Source organism: Astyanax mexicanus, chromosome 12, assembly GCF_023375975.1.
Source record: "Astyanax mexicanus isolate ESR-SI-001 chromosome 12, AstMex3_surface, whole genome shotgun sequence".
Taxonomy (NCBI): domain Eukaryota; kingdom Metazoa; phylum Chordata; class Actinopteri; order Characiformes; family Acestrorhamphidae; genus Astyanax; species Astyanax mexicanus.
Window position 1 is genome coordinate 117,501 of NC_064419.1, and position 17,500 is coordinate 135,000.

General features: G+C 39.3%; 2 protein-coding genes across 4 annotated transcripts in view; both read right to left on the reverse strand.

Annotated features, from left to right (window-relative positions):
* si:dkey-178e17.1 (tricarboxylate transport protein B, mitochondrial) overlaps window positions 1-11,283 on the reverse strand; it is a 23,428-nt gene extending 12,145 nt beyond the window's left edge. The window contains exons 1-2 of the mRNA XM_022670535.2: window positions 11,067-11,283; window positions 69-176 (exon numbers count right to left, since the gene is read on the reverse strand). Of these exons, the coding sequence (XP_022526256.1) occupies window positions 69-176; window positions 11,067-11,157 (199 nt within the window). The 5' untranslated portion in view covers window positions 11,158-11,283. The remainder of the gene's footprint in view (window positions 1-68; window positions 177-11,066) is intronic.
* Window positions 11,284-14,157: 2,874 nt separating this feature from the next.
* Window positions 14,158-17,500, reverse strand: part of cltcl1 (clathrin, heavy chain-like 1) — a 34,171-nt gene continuing 30,828 nt past the window's right edge. For all 3 annotated transcript variants that reach the window (XM_049486239.1, XM_049486238.1, XM_049486237.1), the window contains one exon: window positions 14,158-16,541. In XM_049486239.1, coding sequence (XP_049342196.1) covers window positions 16,420-16,541 — 122 coding nt within the window. In that variant the 3' untranslated portion in view covers window positions 14,158-16,419. The remainder of the gene's footprint in view (window positions 16,542-17,500) is intronic.

Below are 17,500 nucleotides of genomic sequence, written 5' to 3' on the forward strand. Positions count from 1 at the left end.
CCTCACACCGGCGTGTGTGTGTGTGTGTGTGTGTGTGTGTGTGTGTGTGTGTGTGTGTGTGTACTCACTGATTCCTCTGTAGCGTGGAGGATTCGCTTTTTCGTCGAGTTGAAGTTGAGTTTTTACGTATTCAGTTGGGAACGTGATGCAGATTTCAATCCCACCTGCAATTCCACCTACAGACAGAACAACAGACAGAGTTACAGACAGAACAACAGACAGAGTTACAGACAGAACAACAGACAGAGTTACAGACAGAACAACAGACAGAGTTACAGACAGAACAACAGACACCATCAGAACTGATAAACTCTCACATTATACTACAGTCTGGAAATCACCATGTCACTGTTTCCAGAGATTTAAACACCCTGAACACAAATGTTTTGTTTTGCCTCCAGCCCTCCTTTTTCCTGAGTTTAACCTCCATCACTCCATCACTCCATCACTCCTAACGCTTCAGTAAAATCACTCCACATTTACAGTATTAATAGTTTGGAATGAGTTCTTTAAAGATTTAATTCTGCCATTTGATTTTCTGGTTTTATAGGACTCCAAATTCTGATTCATACTAAACTGAATTTACATTTCTGCAGTTTTTTTTCTCATTACTCAGAATTACTACAGTAATATCACTAAACACACACAGCTTAAATACAGGAGAATTAGATATTAGATATATTCTATGATTTTTATAGAACTCTAATCTCTGATCTTTATACAATCAAATTCTCCTACATATATCCTCCCATTAAATAAAATCCATACAGTATTATTACTCAAAACAAACATGATGAATAAATACTATTAAAAGTGTTTTCAGTGGAGTTATTCTAAAAACACTTTGATTATCTTCTTTAATAAGAGTTTAAATTGTGGTCTATAGATAAGGTAATGCACATGTCTTGGCTGATTGACTACTATACAGCTAATAAGAGTGAACAGCTCACCACCACCACTCACCATCACGCACACACACACGCACGCACTAATACAGCACTTCTATACAATAACAGGGGTTCTATAGATATGCCCTGCTTATCACTTCCTGTTTAAACTGTAAATATAAAAGCTTTTGATCTTTCAGTTTAAAAGAGAGAATATTTCTGTAAATACACTCAGATCTATAAGTATCTGTATAAATGTCTCCTTTATTATGCTGTAATTTTATAAACCACGTCAACAATGTCCTGCAAAATCAAACAGACAAAAAAAAACACAGACATGAATTTGATTAAGCTTCACCAACAGGAAACTCTCAGCCAACAACCATATAATTCCAATATTCTCGTGCATCCCTATAGTTCAGCAGGATGATGTGAGCTTAAGCACCAACAAAGATAACGATAATATAAAAAATCATCATATAAAATTCATTTAAAAAATACAAATAAAATAAAAATGAATGAATGAAAAGAGCTCTTATACAGAAAATGACAGAGAGCATTATTAGTTTAACTGAATGAACTGCAGTTTAAACTCAATATAAATCAGTGTTTAAAATGATTAAAATAGTGTTTTTAAGTGTTTAACACGAGATAAATATGATGTAAATGAAGTTTATAAATATCCTTCAGTCCAGCTGCGTCTATTAATCTGCTGTAGTTTATTCTTTATTTTCAGATCCTCACACTCGCTTAGAGAAAAAACACAATCTACCAGCGCTAGATAAATCTTAACACACACACACACACACTATACACACACACACATTATACACACACACACACACACACACACACACTATACACACACACACACACACACACACTATACACACACACACACACTATACACATACACACACACACACTATACACACACACACACACACACACACACACTATACACACACACACACACACACACACTATACACATACACACACACACACTATACACACACACACACACACACTATACACACACACACACACACACTATACACACACACACACACACACACACACACTATACACACACACACACACACACACTATACACATACACACACACACACTATACACACACACACACACACTATACACATACACACACACACACTATACACACACACACACACACTATACACACACACACACACTATACACATACACACACTCACACACACATCCTAAGTGTCCAATCTATCACACTGTGTTGTACAGGAAAATGCCTTCTGGCCCATTTACTTCACCACATCTATAAATCAGCCCTAAACTCCCTGACAAGCCTGTCTCACCACCTCACTACTGTCTCACCACCTCACTACTGTCTCACCACCTCACTACTGTCTCACCACCTCACTACTGTCTCACTACCTCACTACTGTCTCACCACCTCACTACTGTCTCACTACCTTACTACTGTCTCACTACCTTACTACTGTCTCACTACCTCACTACTGTCTCACCACCTCACTACTGTCTCACTACCTTACTACTGTCTCACTACCTCACTACTGTCTCACCACCTCACTACTGTCTCACCACCTCACTACTGTCTCACTACCTCACTACTGTCTCACCACCTCACTACTGTCTCACCACCTCACTACTGTCTCACTACCTCACTACTGTCTCACCACCTCACTACTGTCTCACCACCTCACTACTGTCTCACTACCTCACTACTGTCTCACTACCTCACTACTGTCTCACCACCTCACTACTGTCTCACCACCTCACTACTGTCTCACTACCTCACTACTGTCTCACTACCTCACTACTGTCTCACTACCTTACTACTGTCTCACTACCTTACTACTGTCTCACCACCTCACTACTGTCTCACTACCTTACTACTGTCTCACTACCTCACTACTGTCTCTACTGTCTCACTACCTCACTACTGTCTCACTACCTCACTACTGTCTCACCACCTCACTACTGTCTCACCACCTCACTACTGTCTCACTACCTCACTACTGTCTCACCACCTCACTACTGTCTCACCACCTCACTACTGTCTCACTACCTTACTACTTTCTCACTACCTCACTACTGTCTCACCACCTCACTACTGTCTCACCACCTCACTACTGTCTCACTACCTCACTACTGTCTCACTACCTCACTACTGTCTCACTACCTCACTACTGTTTCACCACCTCACTACTCTCTCACTACCTCACTACTGTCTCACCACCTCACTACTGTCTCACCACCTCACTACTGTCTCACTACCTCACTACTGTCTCCTTACCTCACTACTGTTTCACCACCTCACTACTGTCTCACCACCTCACTACTGTCTCACTACCTTACTACTGTCTCACTACCTCACTACTGTCTCACCACCTCACTACTGTCTCACTACCTCACTACTGTCTCACCACCTCACTACTCTCTCACTACCTCACTACTGTCTCACCACCTCACTACTGTCTCACTACCTTACTACTGTCTCACTACCTCACTACTGTCTCACCACCTCACTACTGTCTCACTACCTCACTACTGTCTCACTACCTCACTACTGTCTCACTACACATGTGTACAGTGAGTTTTAGCTGATTTTTTCTGTCTGAATGTTTCGCTTTAGTAAAAAAACAGCTCTGGTAGGAAAGTCAGAATATTTTCTTTTCTTGTAAAGTAAATTACATTTATTTCTGTCTTATAAAAACCACAAGGGTTAAACTGGGAGCAGAATAGAGTGTAATAGCAGGGTGTAATAGCAGGGTGTAATAGCAGGGTGTAATAGCAGGGTGTAATAGCAGGGTGTAATAGCAGGGTGTAATAGCAGGGTGTAATAGCAGGGTGTAATAGCAGGGTGTAATAGCAGGGTGAGGTTTAGAGGCTGTTATTTCTGGAGTTTCTGCTCTGAACAGTAAAAACACTTGGATTCAGGCAACAGATGAATAATTCCTTTCATCTTTCTCAGGAAGGAAACATTAAAACTTCTATTAATATCATGTTTGATCTTCTGAACCGCCTCCAGCAGAGACCTCCTCTCAGGGGCGGGGCTCCAGACTGATTGAAATCTGTGCTGACCAATCAGAGCTGTAGTATTTAAATCTCCTCATCTGATGTTGGTTTGAGTTCTTCTCTTATAAAACATTTCAGTTTTTATAGCAGCTGATTAAAGGCTTCAGAATCACAGAGTGAATTAATATAAAACGTCTCTAAATTAATCAGATTATTATTATTATTATAACTCATGAGATTAAACCTGCTGCTCTGGAGCTGAAGATCAGGACTGGGTGTGTTTATGATTCTGATATTTTAACCCTTTAGTTTAGTTGTAGAGTTTTTCCTGTTCATCAACTCCAATTCCCCATTTAACTTCATTATGTATTGCTGCATTACTCCACATGGTGGCGCTATGATAAAATTAACAGGGTTAATAAACATGTGGTGAAGAATTTTAGTTGTTCATTTGTGTGAAACTGAACTAATAAATCTATAATTGCTGTTTTTTATTTATTTAGGATTATTTTATTCTCTTCAGAAACAGATACTGTGAAATATAGTGTGATGTGATATATTCAGTATCACAGAATCACAGGATCACGAGATGCCCTGTGATTCCCATCACTAGTGTGTGTGTGTGTGTGTGTGTGTGTGTGTGTGAAAGCTGGGCCTCTTAGTGACGAGACCTCGGCTTCCTAGAGGAGACAAGCTCTCACTGAACTTAATTGCTGCCTTCCAGCAAAAAAGAGAGAGAGAGAGAGAGAGAGAGAGAGACTGAAAGGAATGAATGAGTAACCACCTACACATTTAGGGCACACTATTATAAGTCTGTGTGTGTGTGCGAGTGTGTGTTAGTGTGTGTGTGTGTTTAGTGAGAGTAAATGTAATAGCAGTAGGGTGAGTAGCAGTAGAGTAGCAGAGCTCCATTAGAGAGATCTACCTGCAGCTAAATAAACACACACACCACTTACCCTACATACTGACCACACACACACACACACACACACACACACACACACTCACAGGACAAAATAGTCCTCTGGGTTCTCTTGCGTATTTGTGATTTGGGACTAGCAAAACAGACCCTGGCCATGATGCTCCCTCCACCATGCTTCACAGATGCACTTCTGTCTCATCTGTCCACATTTTTCTCAGAAACGCTGCAGAGCATGCTGAGTAATCCTGGGTAAACTTTAAATATTTCTATATATGTACTGTTTGCTCACCAGAGTATTAATTTATATTCCTGAGGGCTTTGAAGAACACTGACCCGCCGTATGATTACTGTTATATTGGATTTGGTGCAGCACTGTGTGTGAAATGTCTCTGTTCTCACTGTGTTTAACAGTATATTTAAATACAGCATTTTTTCCACTGTGAGGAACAGAGGGAGGAGTCAGACTGAATAATAATAATAATGTTTATCAAAATATAATAATTTACACAAATTAAAGAAAGAAGAAACACATTCTGTTTCCTGTAGTTTTTATCAGGTATTTTATAATGAGCCGCTCTGATTGGTCTCTCCTGTGGGGCTGCAGATCCTGCAGTACAGCCGGTTAGTCTAGCTGGAGCCTTCATTCACTGATTAGGAGCCTGTCTGTCTGTCCCTGTCTCTCTCTCTCAGACACACACACACACACACACACACACCCTACACACACACATCCTATACACACACACACACAGATTCATATGAATAAAAACAGCAGAAGGGGCTTAATGTAAATCAACACCAGAAACATGAAATCATCCAATCAAATCATCAAAATCAGCCTGGATAAAACTGGCCATTTTTCCAGATTAAAAATTATAGTGTGGCCACCTGAAGAGCACATGACTGATTTATACTAATATAAATATAAAGCTGGAAATACAGGACTGTCCACAGTGTGCAGTAAGAGTTTGTGGCCTTAGAATGATATTACAATATTTAAGGGTATTTTCTTTAGAAAATGTTCTTTATTATTCATGTTATTTGATCAGATGTTTCTATAAGTGTGTGATGTTTGTGAGATATCAGTATAATGCAGAGTCACCGTTATAAAATCATTATATAAATGCACTCAGCAGATCACGATGACCACATCATATCTGACTGCAGCGCCGGGTCTCGATCTGTAGCCGGAGACAGAAGAGCCGTGATTAAAGAACGAGATCTATTTGCCCGAATATTCCTGAAATAGATTCTGCCCTTTATATCCCATATATACTAAACACAGCCAGAGAAAAACACTGTGACATTTCCAATTTAGAAAAACACCATCATTTAAACACAGCTGTGTGTTTTTATAGAGGGAGGAGGAGAGATAATGAGACCAAACATCTCAGACATTAAAACCTGCCATTACTACAGCTCACCAATTTCACCAGCCTGCAGCTAACCGCCCGTAACACATAACACACAGAGAGAGAGAGAGAGAGAGAGAGAGACAGAGAGAGACAGAGAGAGAGAGAGAGAGAGAGAGACAGAGAGAGAGAGAGAGAGAGAGAGAGACAGAGAGAGACAGAGAGAGAGAGAGAGAGAGACAGAGAGAGAGAGAGAGAGAGAGACAGAGAGAGAGAGAGAGAGAGAGAGAGAGAGAGAGAGAGAGAGAGAGAGAGAGAGAGAAATGAATTATATTTATAAATATAGCCGCAAGCGGCGATTTACGGGGTTCGAGCGTTACAGGCAAAGAGGCCCCTGGAGGCCAGTTAGGCTTAAAACATGTTGCCGGTTGACTGGCATCGCCAAACTGGATGAGGATGACCAGCATGACCGTGAAGACCAAGCTAGATTCCCAGCATGACTAATCTGGATGACAAACTTGTTGACCATATTGACCAAGCTGGAAGACCATAATGACCAAACTGGATGACCAGCATGGCAAAGGTGGTTGGCCAGTATGACCAAGCTGGAAGACCACTATTACTATGAGGACAAAGCTGAATGACCAGCAGGACCATAATGACCAATGTGAATGGCCAGCATGACCAAGCTGGATGGCCAGCATAACCAAGCTGGGTGACCAGCGTGACCATAAAGACCATAATGGCAATGCTAGATGAGTGGTGTGAGTAAACTAGTTGAAAAGCATTGACAAATTGAGCTGTAGTGTTCATCAGGTTTTATGTGGTGTCTTACTGCACTCTAGTGGGCATTTGGTGAAACAAATTCAGTTCTTAAATTGAAAAAACACAAGGCATAAAAAGGGCATATAAATAACCCGTATAAAGTATATAAGTTTTGACCTGATTAACATTCCGCCTGTTAAAAGCTTGCTGGAATGTGATTGGCTAATAGTGACCACAAAAGTGTCCATATCAAATTTTCATTTGGTGTACCATTAGTGCATGGGCCATAGATGATAATTGGCTAGGATGACCTTGATAGCTTGTATGGTTCTAGAGAAACAGCTATCGAGCATTGGCCCCGCCCCCTGGGGGTGTATGTCTACTTAAACTGACAGGGTATCTGAGAATCATGTAATAATCAAAGGACTGAAGTGGTATTAGTGTCAGGTTAAGCATTCAAAAGTTATAAGTGTTAAAGACATTTTACTGCACCATGGTAGAACTCATTTGCATATGGCGGCCATATTGTTTATAAATGTAAAGATTTTTTTAATAATTATTAAGGAGTAAGCTCTGCTGAACTGTTTGACACCAAACATGTCATGATTGGTCAAGGATCCAAGGACAAGATCTCAAAAGCAGGTTTTGCATATTATGCAAATTTAAAAGAAAATAAAGTGGGTGGAGCATAAACAAGAATGACCCAGGTGGCTGACCATCATGAACAAGAAGGATAAATATGTTCAATTAAGCAAGACAAGCAAGATTGAATAAGTTCAGCAGAGCTTTAATTTAGAATAATTCACCTGTAGCTGTTTCACCAAATGACCACCAGAGCGCAGCAAGAGACCACATATAACCTGCTGGAAATCTATCACTCTATAAGTAAGACAGAACATTCCCTATCAGTGTGTTTCTATTTATTAAAAAGAGAAGAAAAGTCCGATTGGGCTCCAAATTGGTATTCATGATCAAGTGGTCTGTATATATATGTGTGTAAATTTGTGTGTTGATAGGGTCAAAGGTTCCTGACTTCTGACCATTTAGGTTTGAAAAAAGTGATAATACAGGCTTATGGCCTACAAAATGGCTGTTGCTCTTTGGCCATATTAGAGGCAAAAAATATCTGATTTGGCTCAAAATTTGCAATCAAGATCACAATTTCAGTCTATATATGTATGTCAATTTCTGTGTCAATAGGGTCAAAGGTTCCTGACTTCTGTCCATTTAGATTTGAAAAAAGCGATAATACAGGCTTGAGGCCTACAAAATCGCTGTAGTTTTCCAGCCGTTGTAGAGGCAAAACATGTCCGATTTGGCTGAAAATTTGGAATCAAGATCAGATTATCAGTCTATATATGTGTATAAATTTGTGTGTTGATAGGGTGAAAGGTTCCTGTCTTCTGTCCATTTAGGTTGGAAAATAGCGATAAATAGAATAAATTGAAAATAGTTTTTTTTCACTGTAGAGCCTACTGAAGACTTATTTGGCTCATACTTGGCACATGTGCTTGAAATGTCATTGTTAATTAGTAGCTTCAACAGTTTTGGCATGTTTTAAACTTTGACAGAGTTTTGGCCAAATAACTCTGAAAAGGCTTTCACGTACATGTTTGATCAAGGTTTATGGGCCTCAAATAGTTAAAATGTCAAGATTTTTTCGATAATTATTTACCTACAGGGTCTCAAGATTGCATCAAGACCAAATTTGTTTTGATTGATTAAGGACTTAAAGACAAGTTCGAAAAGAGCAATTTTTACTCTTTTGGCCACTGATGAAAATCTTTGCATTTTTGGTAAAAATATGTAATTACAAAGTTGTAAAGGCTACAGCAAAGTATACAACTAAAAAAGAATAACAAGCCTAGGCCACTTGTACCTTTAGATATAACTGATTTTCTGCTATAGCGCCCCCTTGAGGCCAATCAACGCCATATTTTAATGGATGATAGAAGGCCCTGAGATACATGTAGGGTATAAGTATCGTCCTGATTGGTCATTGTTTAGCCTGTCAAAAGCTTGCTGGAATCTGATTGGCTAATAACGATCGCAAAAATTTGCATATCAAATTTTCCTTCTGTAAAACATTAGGACATAGGCCATAGATGATACATGCCAAAGGAGAGCTTCGTAGCTTGTACGGTTCCTGAGAAACAGATTTTTAGCTTTGGCTCCGCCCCCTGGGGGCGTATGTCTACACAGATTGACGGGCTACCTCAGAATCATGTTGGCATCAAAGTTGTAAAGTGGCATTAGTGTAGGTTTAAGCATTCAAAAGTTACAGCTGTTAGAGTAAATTTGGGTGTGCCACGGTAAGATTAATTTGCATATGGCGGCCATATTGTTTAAAAATTTCTCAATTTTTTCGATAATTATTGAGGTTGGGACTCTGCTGAGTTGTTTGACACCAAATATGACAGGATTGGTCAATGACCCTAGGACAAGTTCTCAAAAGTAGGTTTTGCATATTATGCTAAATAGCAAAAAATCTAAGTGGGCGGAGCTTAGTGGTTCTATTGACCTTTTTGATTTGCCATTAACCAAGGAATCATATAATGCAAGAATTTTTGCTCTAGCTATCAGAGCTTAGGAGTAACGAGGCCAAACGCGTTGACCTTCGCCATAGCGCCCCCTTGAGGCCGATAGGGCTCATCTTTTGAATCTGAGTAGCGGTGAGAAGTACTACCATATGACCAAGTCTCAGCCCTGTAGGCCTTACGGTTTCTTCTGCCCAATCACTTCTATGGCAGAAAAAGAATAAGAACTATAATAATAATAATAATAATAATAATAATAATCAGAACAATTACAATAGGGTTTCTAGCACTACGTGCTCGAACCCCTAATTATATTTCTCATCTGAAACCTGTTTCGTCTCTCAGGTTCAGAAGAAGCAGCTCATCTAATTTAAACTCATCAGATCAAATAATAAATAAACAGTAAAATTTGTCCTTTTCATCACAGATTTGATCCAACTTTAGACTATAACTAAAAACACTGACATGCCAAAAGTCATTGGATAAAGGTGTGTAAATTTGTCAGGAAGTGATGTCTTGGAAACGCCCACACATTTATACACTGTGAGGTATTATCTTGTGAGTGAGTTTGAAGAGGGTTACAGAAATAATGTTTCAGGAACATCCATAAAATGTGGTCATAATAATGATTTGCATCCCAACATTGTTAGAACGTTTCCAGCTGGACGAACATCACTAACATTATGAAAATATTAAAAGTAACATTCTCAAAACTAAAAATGAAAACGTTGACACAAGTGACGTTGCAGCGACGAAAAATGTTACATAAAAATGTTCTAAGAACATCCAGAAACTTGACAGAATGAACATTATAAGAATGTTAAATGTAACATCCAGAAAACATTCTACTAGCCAAACATTTTTAACAGGTTTGAGTTTATTTGTCCCACAGAGTTTAGCAGGTCTAGACAAGCTGTGTGTGTGCATTTGCTCCTCAGTAATCAGTAATCAGGGATGGGGTCTGAATGAATGAATTCATTAAAGGGTGTTGTAAACCTGGATATTTGCATTGTAGATCAGTTCCTCAGAAAATAATGCAGATAAAACTGGTTTAAAGACTGGAAAATCTCCTTCTGGTGATAATAATGGTGAAACTGGAGGAATGATGGGTAATGTGGGTGAGCTGGTTCAGTGTATGGGAGGCAGGAAACATAATAACCTCATGTATCCTTAAGTTCAGTCTCTGAAAAGACCATCAAAAACATTGTGATGATGAAACTGGCACTCATCAGGACCACCCCTAAAAGTATTTCACAGAGTATTTTGGTTTGTTTAACACTTTACTTTACTACAGTAGTGTACACTCTACAGCAGTAGTGAGCAGTGTGGAAATGGGACGCACCCATTCTGTATTTTTCTGAAAGAGGTCAGTGAGTGAAGTTTACTGAAAGGGTTCATTCATTTATTCATCCATCCATCCATCCATCCATCAATTTATTTATTCATCCATCTATTTAAACTCCAAGTCAGTAATTAAACTGAATCAGAATCCGGGTATTTCAGCAGTTTTTAGAATAAGTAAATGTTTTTTAATAAAAGTAAAACTTGTGAAGAGAGAAACTCACCGGCTAGAATCGCTTTTCCGGGGTGGGTAAGTTTCGCTTTTCCTGCGGGAGCCGCTGCCGCTAAACCGCGGGGAGAGACCGGCTCCGACATGCTGCTCCACCGCCCGAGACACCGAGAGACACCGGAGAGACACCGGACAGACACCGGGACAGACTCCGGGACAGGGACACTCTGAGCCCTGCGGAGCTTCACCTTCTCTCTCTTTACTCAGCCCGAGGCTCCGCCCACTGAGCGCGCGGCCGACCATCGAACTGTGAAGAGGCGAGAACGACTGAGCCAATCACCTGTTGGCTAAAGCGCCTCGGCCCCGCCCCCCGCCGCCGCCCTTCCCGTGCTCTGGTGATTTCTGTTCACACCCTCCAGTGTTTCACTATTACTGAATTATTTCACCACTCACTCCACCTTCAAACTAAGAGAAATAATAAAAAAAAAACTAAAACTACAAACAGGGCAAAAAAGTAAAATAAACAAGGTAAGATTATAAAAGATTTTAGCAATAAAATATTAAAATAAATCAATAATAAAAAAGAAAGAAGTAAAGAAGTATTCTGTTGCTTAATTTTTTGCTTCTATCATGCAGCACATTCCTCTTATTCCTGTTAGATTGGAATTATAATGTGATCATCCCTGTCAGTTTACTGTTTCTGTCTTATTTATTTTACTTTTATACTTTAAGTAGTTTTGAATCCAGTACGTTTAGACTTTTACTTAAAGAGTAAAAAGCTTGAGTTTAATCTTCAACTTCTAAAGAAGTATTTTATTAAACACTAGTTACTATACTTTTACCTGCAGAGTAATGAATGGAGTTTTCACACCTTTTCTGCTTCATCGACTGAATAAAGAGATTAATCTGATCTTATAAGAAGATCTCGCTGCTCCCGTTCTGCCTTTAGCTCTGCTGAATTTACACTGTTTTCTGTAATAAATACTTCAATTACACACTACTGTACTTTTACTCTCAGTACTTCACTACTTACACATGGGTACAAAAGTGTTAAAATTTAGTACTTCTACCTAATTATGAAGCTGAAAGACACTTCTACTTTCAGTCACATTTTTGATAGAGCTCTTTTACTGTTACTCTAATCTGAGTCTGTAGTATTTTATACAGGTCTGTATAACCCACAGACTCAGCACCGATCTCCAACATCTGAACTGATTTATTGGTGCTTTTTGATTTAAGGTTGATTTCATCTTATGGTTTTATACATATTGTTTGTATTAAACTTTAAATATGTATATAAAATAACATTAAATATGTATATCTTGTTTGTTTTCTATTATTATTATTATTATTATTATTATTATTATTATTATTATTATTATTATTATTATTATTATTATTATTATTAGGAGCAATTTTCTAAAAGCATTAATTATGAGTGTAGAAGAGCTCAGACCAAACATTTAAAAACTTTAAATAAATGTTGATTCAGTGTCAGAATTTCAAGACTAATCAAAGTTTATTAGACAATGTTGAATAAAGACTGTTTTTTCATCAGGAGCATTAAAATATGTAACAAAACTGCAATTTAATATTATATATTCTTTGCTTCATCTGGGAACTCCTTTCATTATTATGCTGAGTTGTGGGAGGAGTTTACTGCTGTGTTACCTGTAAAACAGGTGTGAGCAGGATGTTAAACTGCCTCAACAGGAAGCAGAGCTGAACTTTCCAATCAGATCTCAGGAGAGCATGTAGTGAGATTAATGATCAGCTGATTTCACCAAATAAACCATCAAACACTGATCACACTCTGACCCCTGTCTCTCACACACCTTTCACAACACACACACACACACCTTTCACAACACACACACACACCTTTCACAACACACACACACACACCTTTCACAACACACACACACACAACTTTCACAACACACACACACACCTTTCACAACACACACACACACCTTTCACAACACACACACACACAACTTTCACAACACACACACACACCTTTCACAACACACACACACACCTTTCACAACACACACACACACCTTTCACAACACACACACACACACCTTTCACAACACACACACACACAACTTTCACAACACACACACACACCTTTCACAACACACACACACACCTTTCACAACACACACACACACAACTTTCACAACACACACACACACCTTTCACAACACACACACACACCTTTCACAACACACACAGGAGTACAGACAGACTGTTCATGTGGGAGAGGAGTGAGAGAGAGAGAGAGAGAGAGAGAGAGAGAGAGAGGTGATGAAGATCAGCTGTGAAAACACAAAAAGTTTCTCCAGTTTTAAAGAAATCTAGAATTTCCCCTCTGGGATCAATAAAGCATCTTTCTATCTATTTATTATTTTTGTCAATATTTTTCCATCAATTAAAAAAACCCTCTAAATCTCGCAGTTACTCGTAATTCAGGCTGTATAATATATTAAAGCTAATAAACTGCGGTGCGTCTGGTGATACAGACGAGCTCAGTAACTAAACACTTTAAACACATTAATATTCAGTATTTGAGATGATGATGTCATTTCAGGAGAGAGAGACAGAATAACAGTGAGACAAATACAATTTATGAAGGGAGAGAGGAAAAGAGAAAACAGTAGAAAGAAAGACATACAGACAGAGAGACAGACAGGAGAGAGAGGTAATGGGCAGTGAAGCAGATAAAACCAGCTGGAGAAAGAAATAGAGAGAGACGATCTCAACCTGATACAACACCTATACTATGAACTAGAGACGAGACTGAGAGACAGACCTTCTCATCCAACATCAGTGTCTGACCTCGTAAACGCTCTTCACTTCTGTAAGAATGGTCAAGAATTTCCACCATAAACACACTCCTAAACCTTGTGGAAAGCCTTCACAGAAGAGTTGAAGCTGCTATAACTGTAAAGGGTGGAATTACATCATATTAAACCCTGTAGATTAAGAATAGGATCACTTAAATTGACGTCAGATGAAGAAATACATTAGCTAATATAGTTTATGTAGGTATTTAATGGTTTTCAGTGTGTTTATGAGAACAAATAAGAAAAATAATCAGTGAAGATTTTACACACAAATTAAAACCCGGAACACAGTCGTGCAGTTAGTGAGTGTAAACTTTATTTCTTCATCTGTGTGCATGACTCACACTCTCTCACACACACACACACACACACAGTCATTTTCCTCCTAACAGGCTCCAGAGACACCGCCCCACCTGCGTCTCCTAGCAACCAGAAACAGCTGCTATCAGACCTCCTGTTTTTGGGTTTTGTCTTTTCCTAAAAAATATTAATGTTTTTTCTGCATCATCACACTGTAAACATTATATCACTTATGGCTTCAGTAACTTACTTCATATTTACTGTATGTGACAGAATGGGATGTTATAGAGCTGAGAGGTGCAGTAGTATTGTGAGAGGCTGTAATGAAGCTCATCAGAAGCAGAAACTGCAGGAGAAGATTTCAGCTGATCGATCACAGATACAGATATAGAGCTGAACGATACTGGAAACATTTTACACTGTTAATGTTTTTTTTTTTGACAATATATATTGCAATATTAAACAATGCAGGGTACATGACATCAGCAGCCCCGCCCACACCCGAGCGCTGCCTCTTCTCCAGACCAATCAAGAGCTGAGTCAGCGCTGAGCTCTCAAACCCAGAGGAAAACAGCAAAACAACAGTAATCTGCTCTTTAATCAGCATTTAAATGTCTTTTTAAAAGGTGAATAAGAGTGTTTATTTTTCTGGAATTAAAAGTGTGAATTCAGCTGTAACTGGAAATATCTGCACTGATAAACTGTGCTGGACTGAGGTGCACAGCTTTCCACACGTTTACCATGTGGATGGAGGCCATGCGGTTACTTCCTGTTTACTCCTTCCCCTCCCCCTCGCGCTTCTCAGGCAGCAGCAGTCTGTCACTCACACAGACACAGAGACAGCGCTGTGTATCTACTTCTTGTGTCAAGAATCAAAACATAAAACATGACGTGTTTAATTTAAATGCTTTAAGTGACATCACACATCCTGCAATGTGATTATTGCGCATGTGCACATCGCCATGACGATGCTTAAACCATATATCGTGCAGCTCTAGACAGATATATAACTAACTGAACGTCTGATTGATATCTGTGGTCTGACCGTAGTTGTGCTCAGAGAGGCCTGTAGGTCGTACCTGTGGTGAATTCAATACTACAGTCCTGCAGTTCAGGACGATCCAGTTTCAGGAATCTTTCATCACACTGCTGTATCGTCCAATCAAATCAATCGAATTTATTTATACAGCGCTTTTTACAACTGATGCTGAAACAAATCAGCTTTACTGAAACGTGGAAGCAGGAGAATAACACTGAGTGAACGTGAACTCAGTACTTTTATCTCACTAATTACAACTAGAGCTGTGAAACAAACCTAGTGAAGAGTAGTGTAAAATTATATATTAACAAAAACGCAGAGCAACTTCAGACATTAAATACAGAACTGCTGCAGAATTAAAACTAAACACAAATCTTCAAAATAAAAGTCAGAAAATGCAGAAGAACAACAAAAAGAGAACAGTGAACACAATTACAGATCACTAGTGTCGTCTGCTGTTCAGCCTGTTTTCATTCAGGTAGTCTATCTGATTTCTCCAGTGCTGTAAATTCTGAGGTGTTGAAGTTAAACCTGCTGATGTTTCATCTCTATAAAACTAACAATCTAAATATTACAGGCTGTTAGATATGCTGAGTTAGTGTGGAGAGGGAGAGAGAGAGAGAGAGAGAGAGTGTGAGAGTGAGAGAGAGAGAGAGAGAGTGAGAGTGTGTGAGAGAGAGAGAGAGAGAAAATGAGAGAGAGAGTGAGTGAGAGAGAGAGTGTGAGAGTGAGAGAGAGAGAGAGAGAGAGAGTGAGAGTGTGAGAGTGAGAGAGAGAGAGTGTGAGAGAGTGAGTGAGTGAGAGAGAGAGAGTGTGAGAGTGAGAGAGAGAGAGAGAGAGTGTGAGAGAGTGAGAGAGTGAGAGAGAGAGAGTGTGAGAGTGAGAGAGAGTGAGAGAGAGAGAGAGAGAGTGAGTGAGAGAGAGAGAGAGAGAGAGTGTGAGAGTGAGAGAGAGAGTGAGTGAGAGTGTGAGAGTGAGAGAGAGAGAGAGAGAGAGAGAGAGAGTGAATTATGTAACTGAGGGAGATTCAGTGCTGCTTTTTGCTCGTTTGTTAGTTTGGGTTCAGTGTCTCCATCATGCTGGACTGAGAGCGAGACCGAGCCTCCGTCTGGCGGGCGGTGGGTCTGGCGGGCGGTGTGTCTGGCGGGCGGTGGGTCTGGCGGGCGGTGGGTCTGGAGTGGAGATGGAGGTTCAGCAGGTCTTTAGGTGGAGGAGAGTCAGGGGTGGAGGTTAAACCCGTAGGCTGGAGAGGAGAATCCAGCAGCAGTAAAGCCGTAACTGGAGAACACAGCCTGAGGAGCTACAGGAGACTGACCAGCAGCTAACATCAACTGCTGACCTGTACACACACACACACACACACACACACACATATACACACTTTATTCAGACCTGCAATTTATAACTATTTAAAATAAACAATTTAAATGAATAAAGCATCTCTTTTTCCTGATCTGGATATTAGATATTATTACTAACCTCCCCCCTCCTTTAACCCCTTCACTGCCCCACTGTCTGTTTCTTCAATACAGTGTTAATCTGTGCACTGCAGCCCCCAGTGGGAGACAGTGGTACTGCAAGGGGCTGTTATTGTTTTATATATAAATATATATATACTGTATATACACACACATACATATACATATATACGTATATATATATATATATATATACAGCTCTGAAAAAATGAAGAGATCACTTCAGTATCTGAATCAGTTTCTCTGATTTATCTATTTATAGGTTTATGTTTGAGTAAAATGAACATTGTTGTTTTATTCTATAAACTACAGACAACATTTCTCCCAAACATGATTCCTTATGTGTTCTTTCATAATCTGATAGATCACTTCACTATTTATCTACTATGTAGAGAAAAAAAATAAAAACAAATATAAACATTAAATTAAATGCGGTGGTCTAAAGTGTTTGAGGTGAGAGGAGCGTGTTGACGTTTACAGGAATCGACTGTTTTCAGTTATTTTTTCCAAAGGGTGCAAACTAATATTAAACTGAGATAACTGCAATAATTTCTGGAAACATTCCAGGGGTTCCAACACTTTCGGCCATGAGTGTACAGCGTAACACAGCACTCAATAACTGGGTAGATCAGCAGGTAGAAAATCGTAAATAGAAAATAAATCACTGCTCCAGTTAATATAAGCAGTGTTTACTGTAATTTCACACGGCTGCTGATGTTTCAGGTTTAGAGGATAACTATCTCTCGTGTGATTGTTTGATTTCTCTTTGTTTAAATAAAAAGTTCAGATTCTTTATTTGCTCCCAAAAAAACCCACAAAA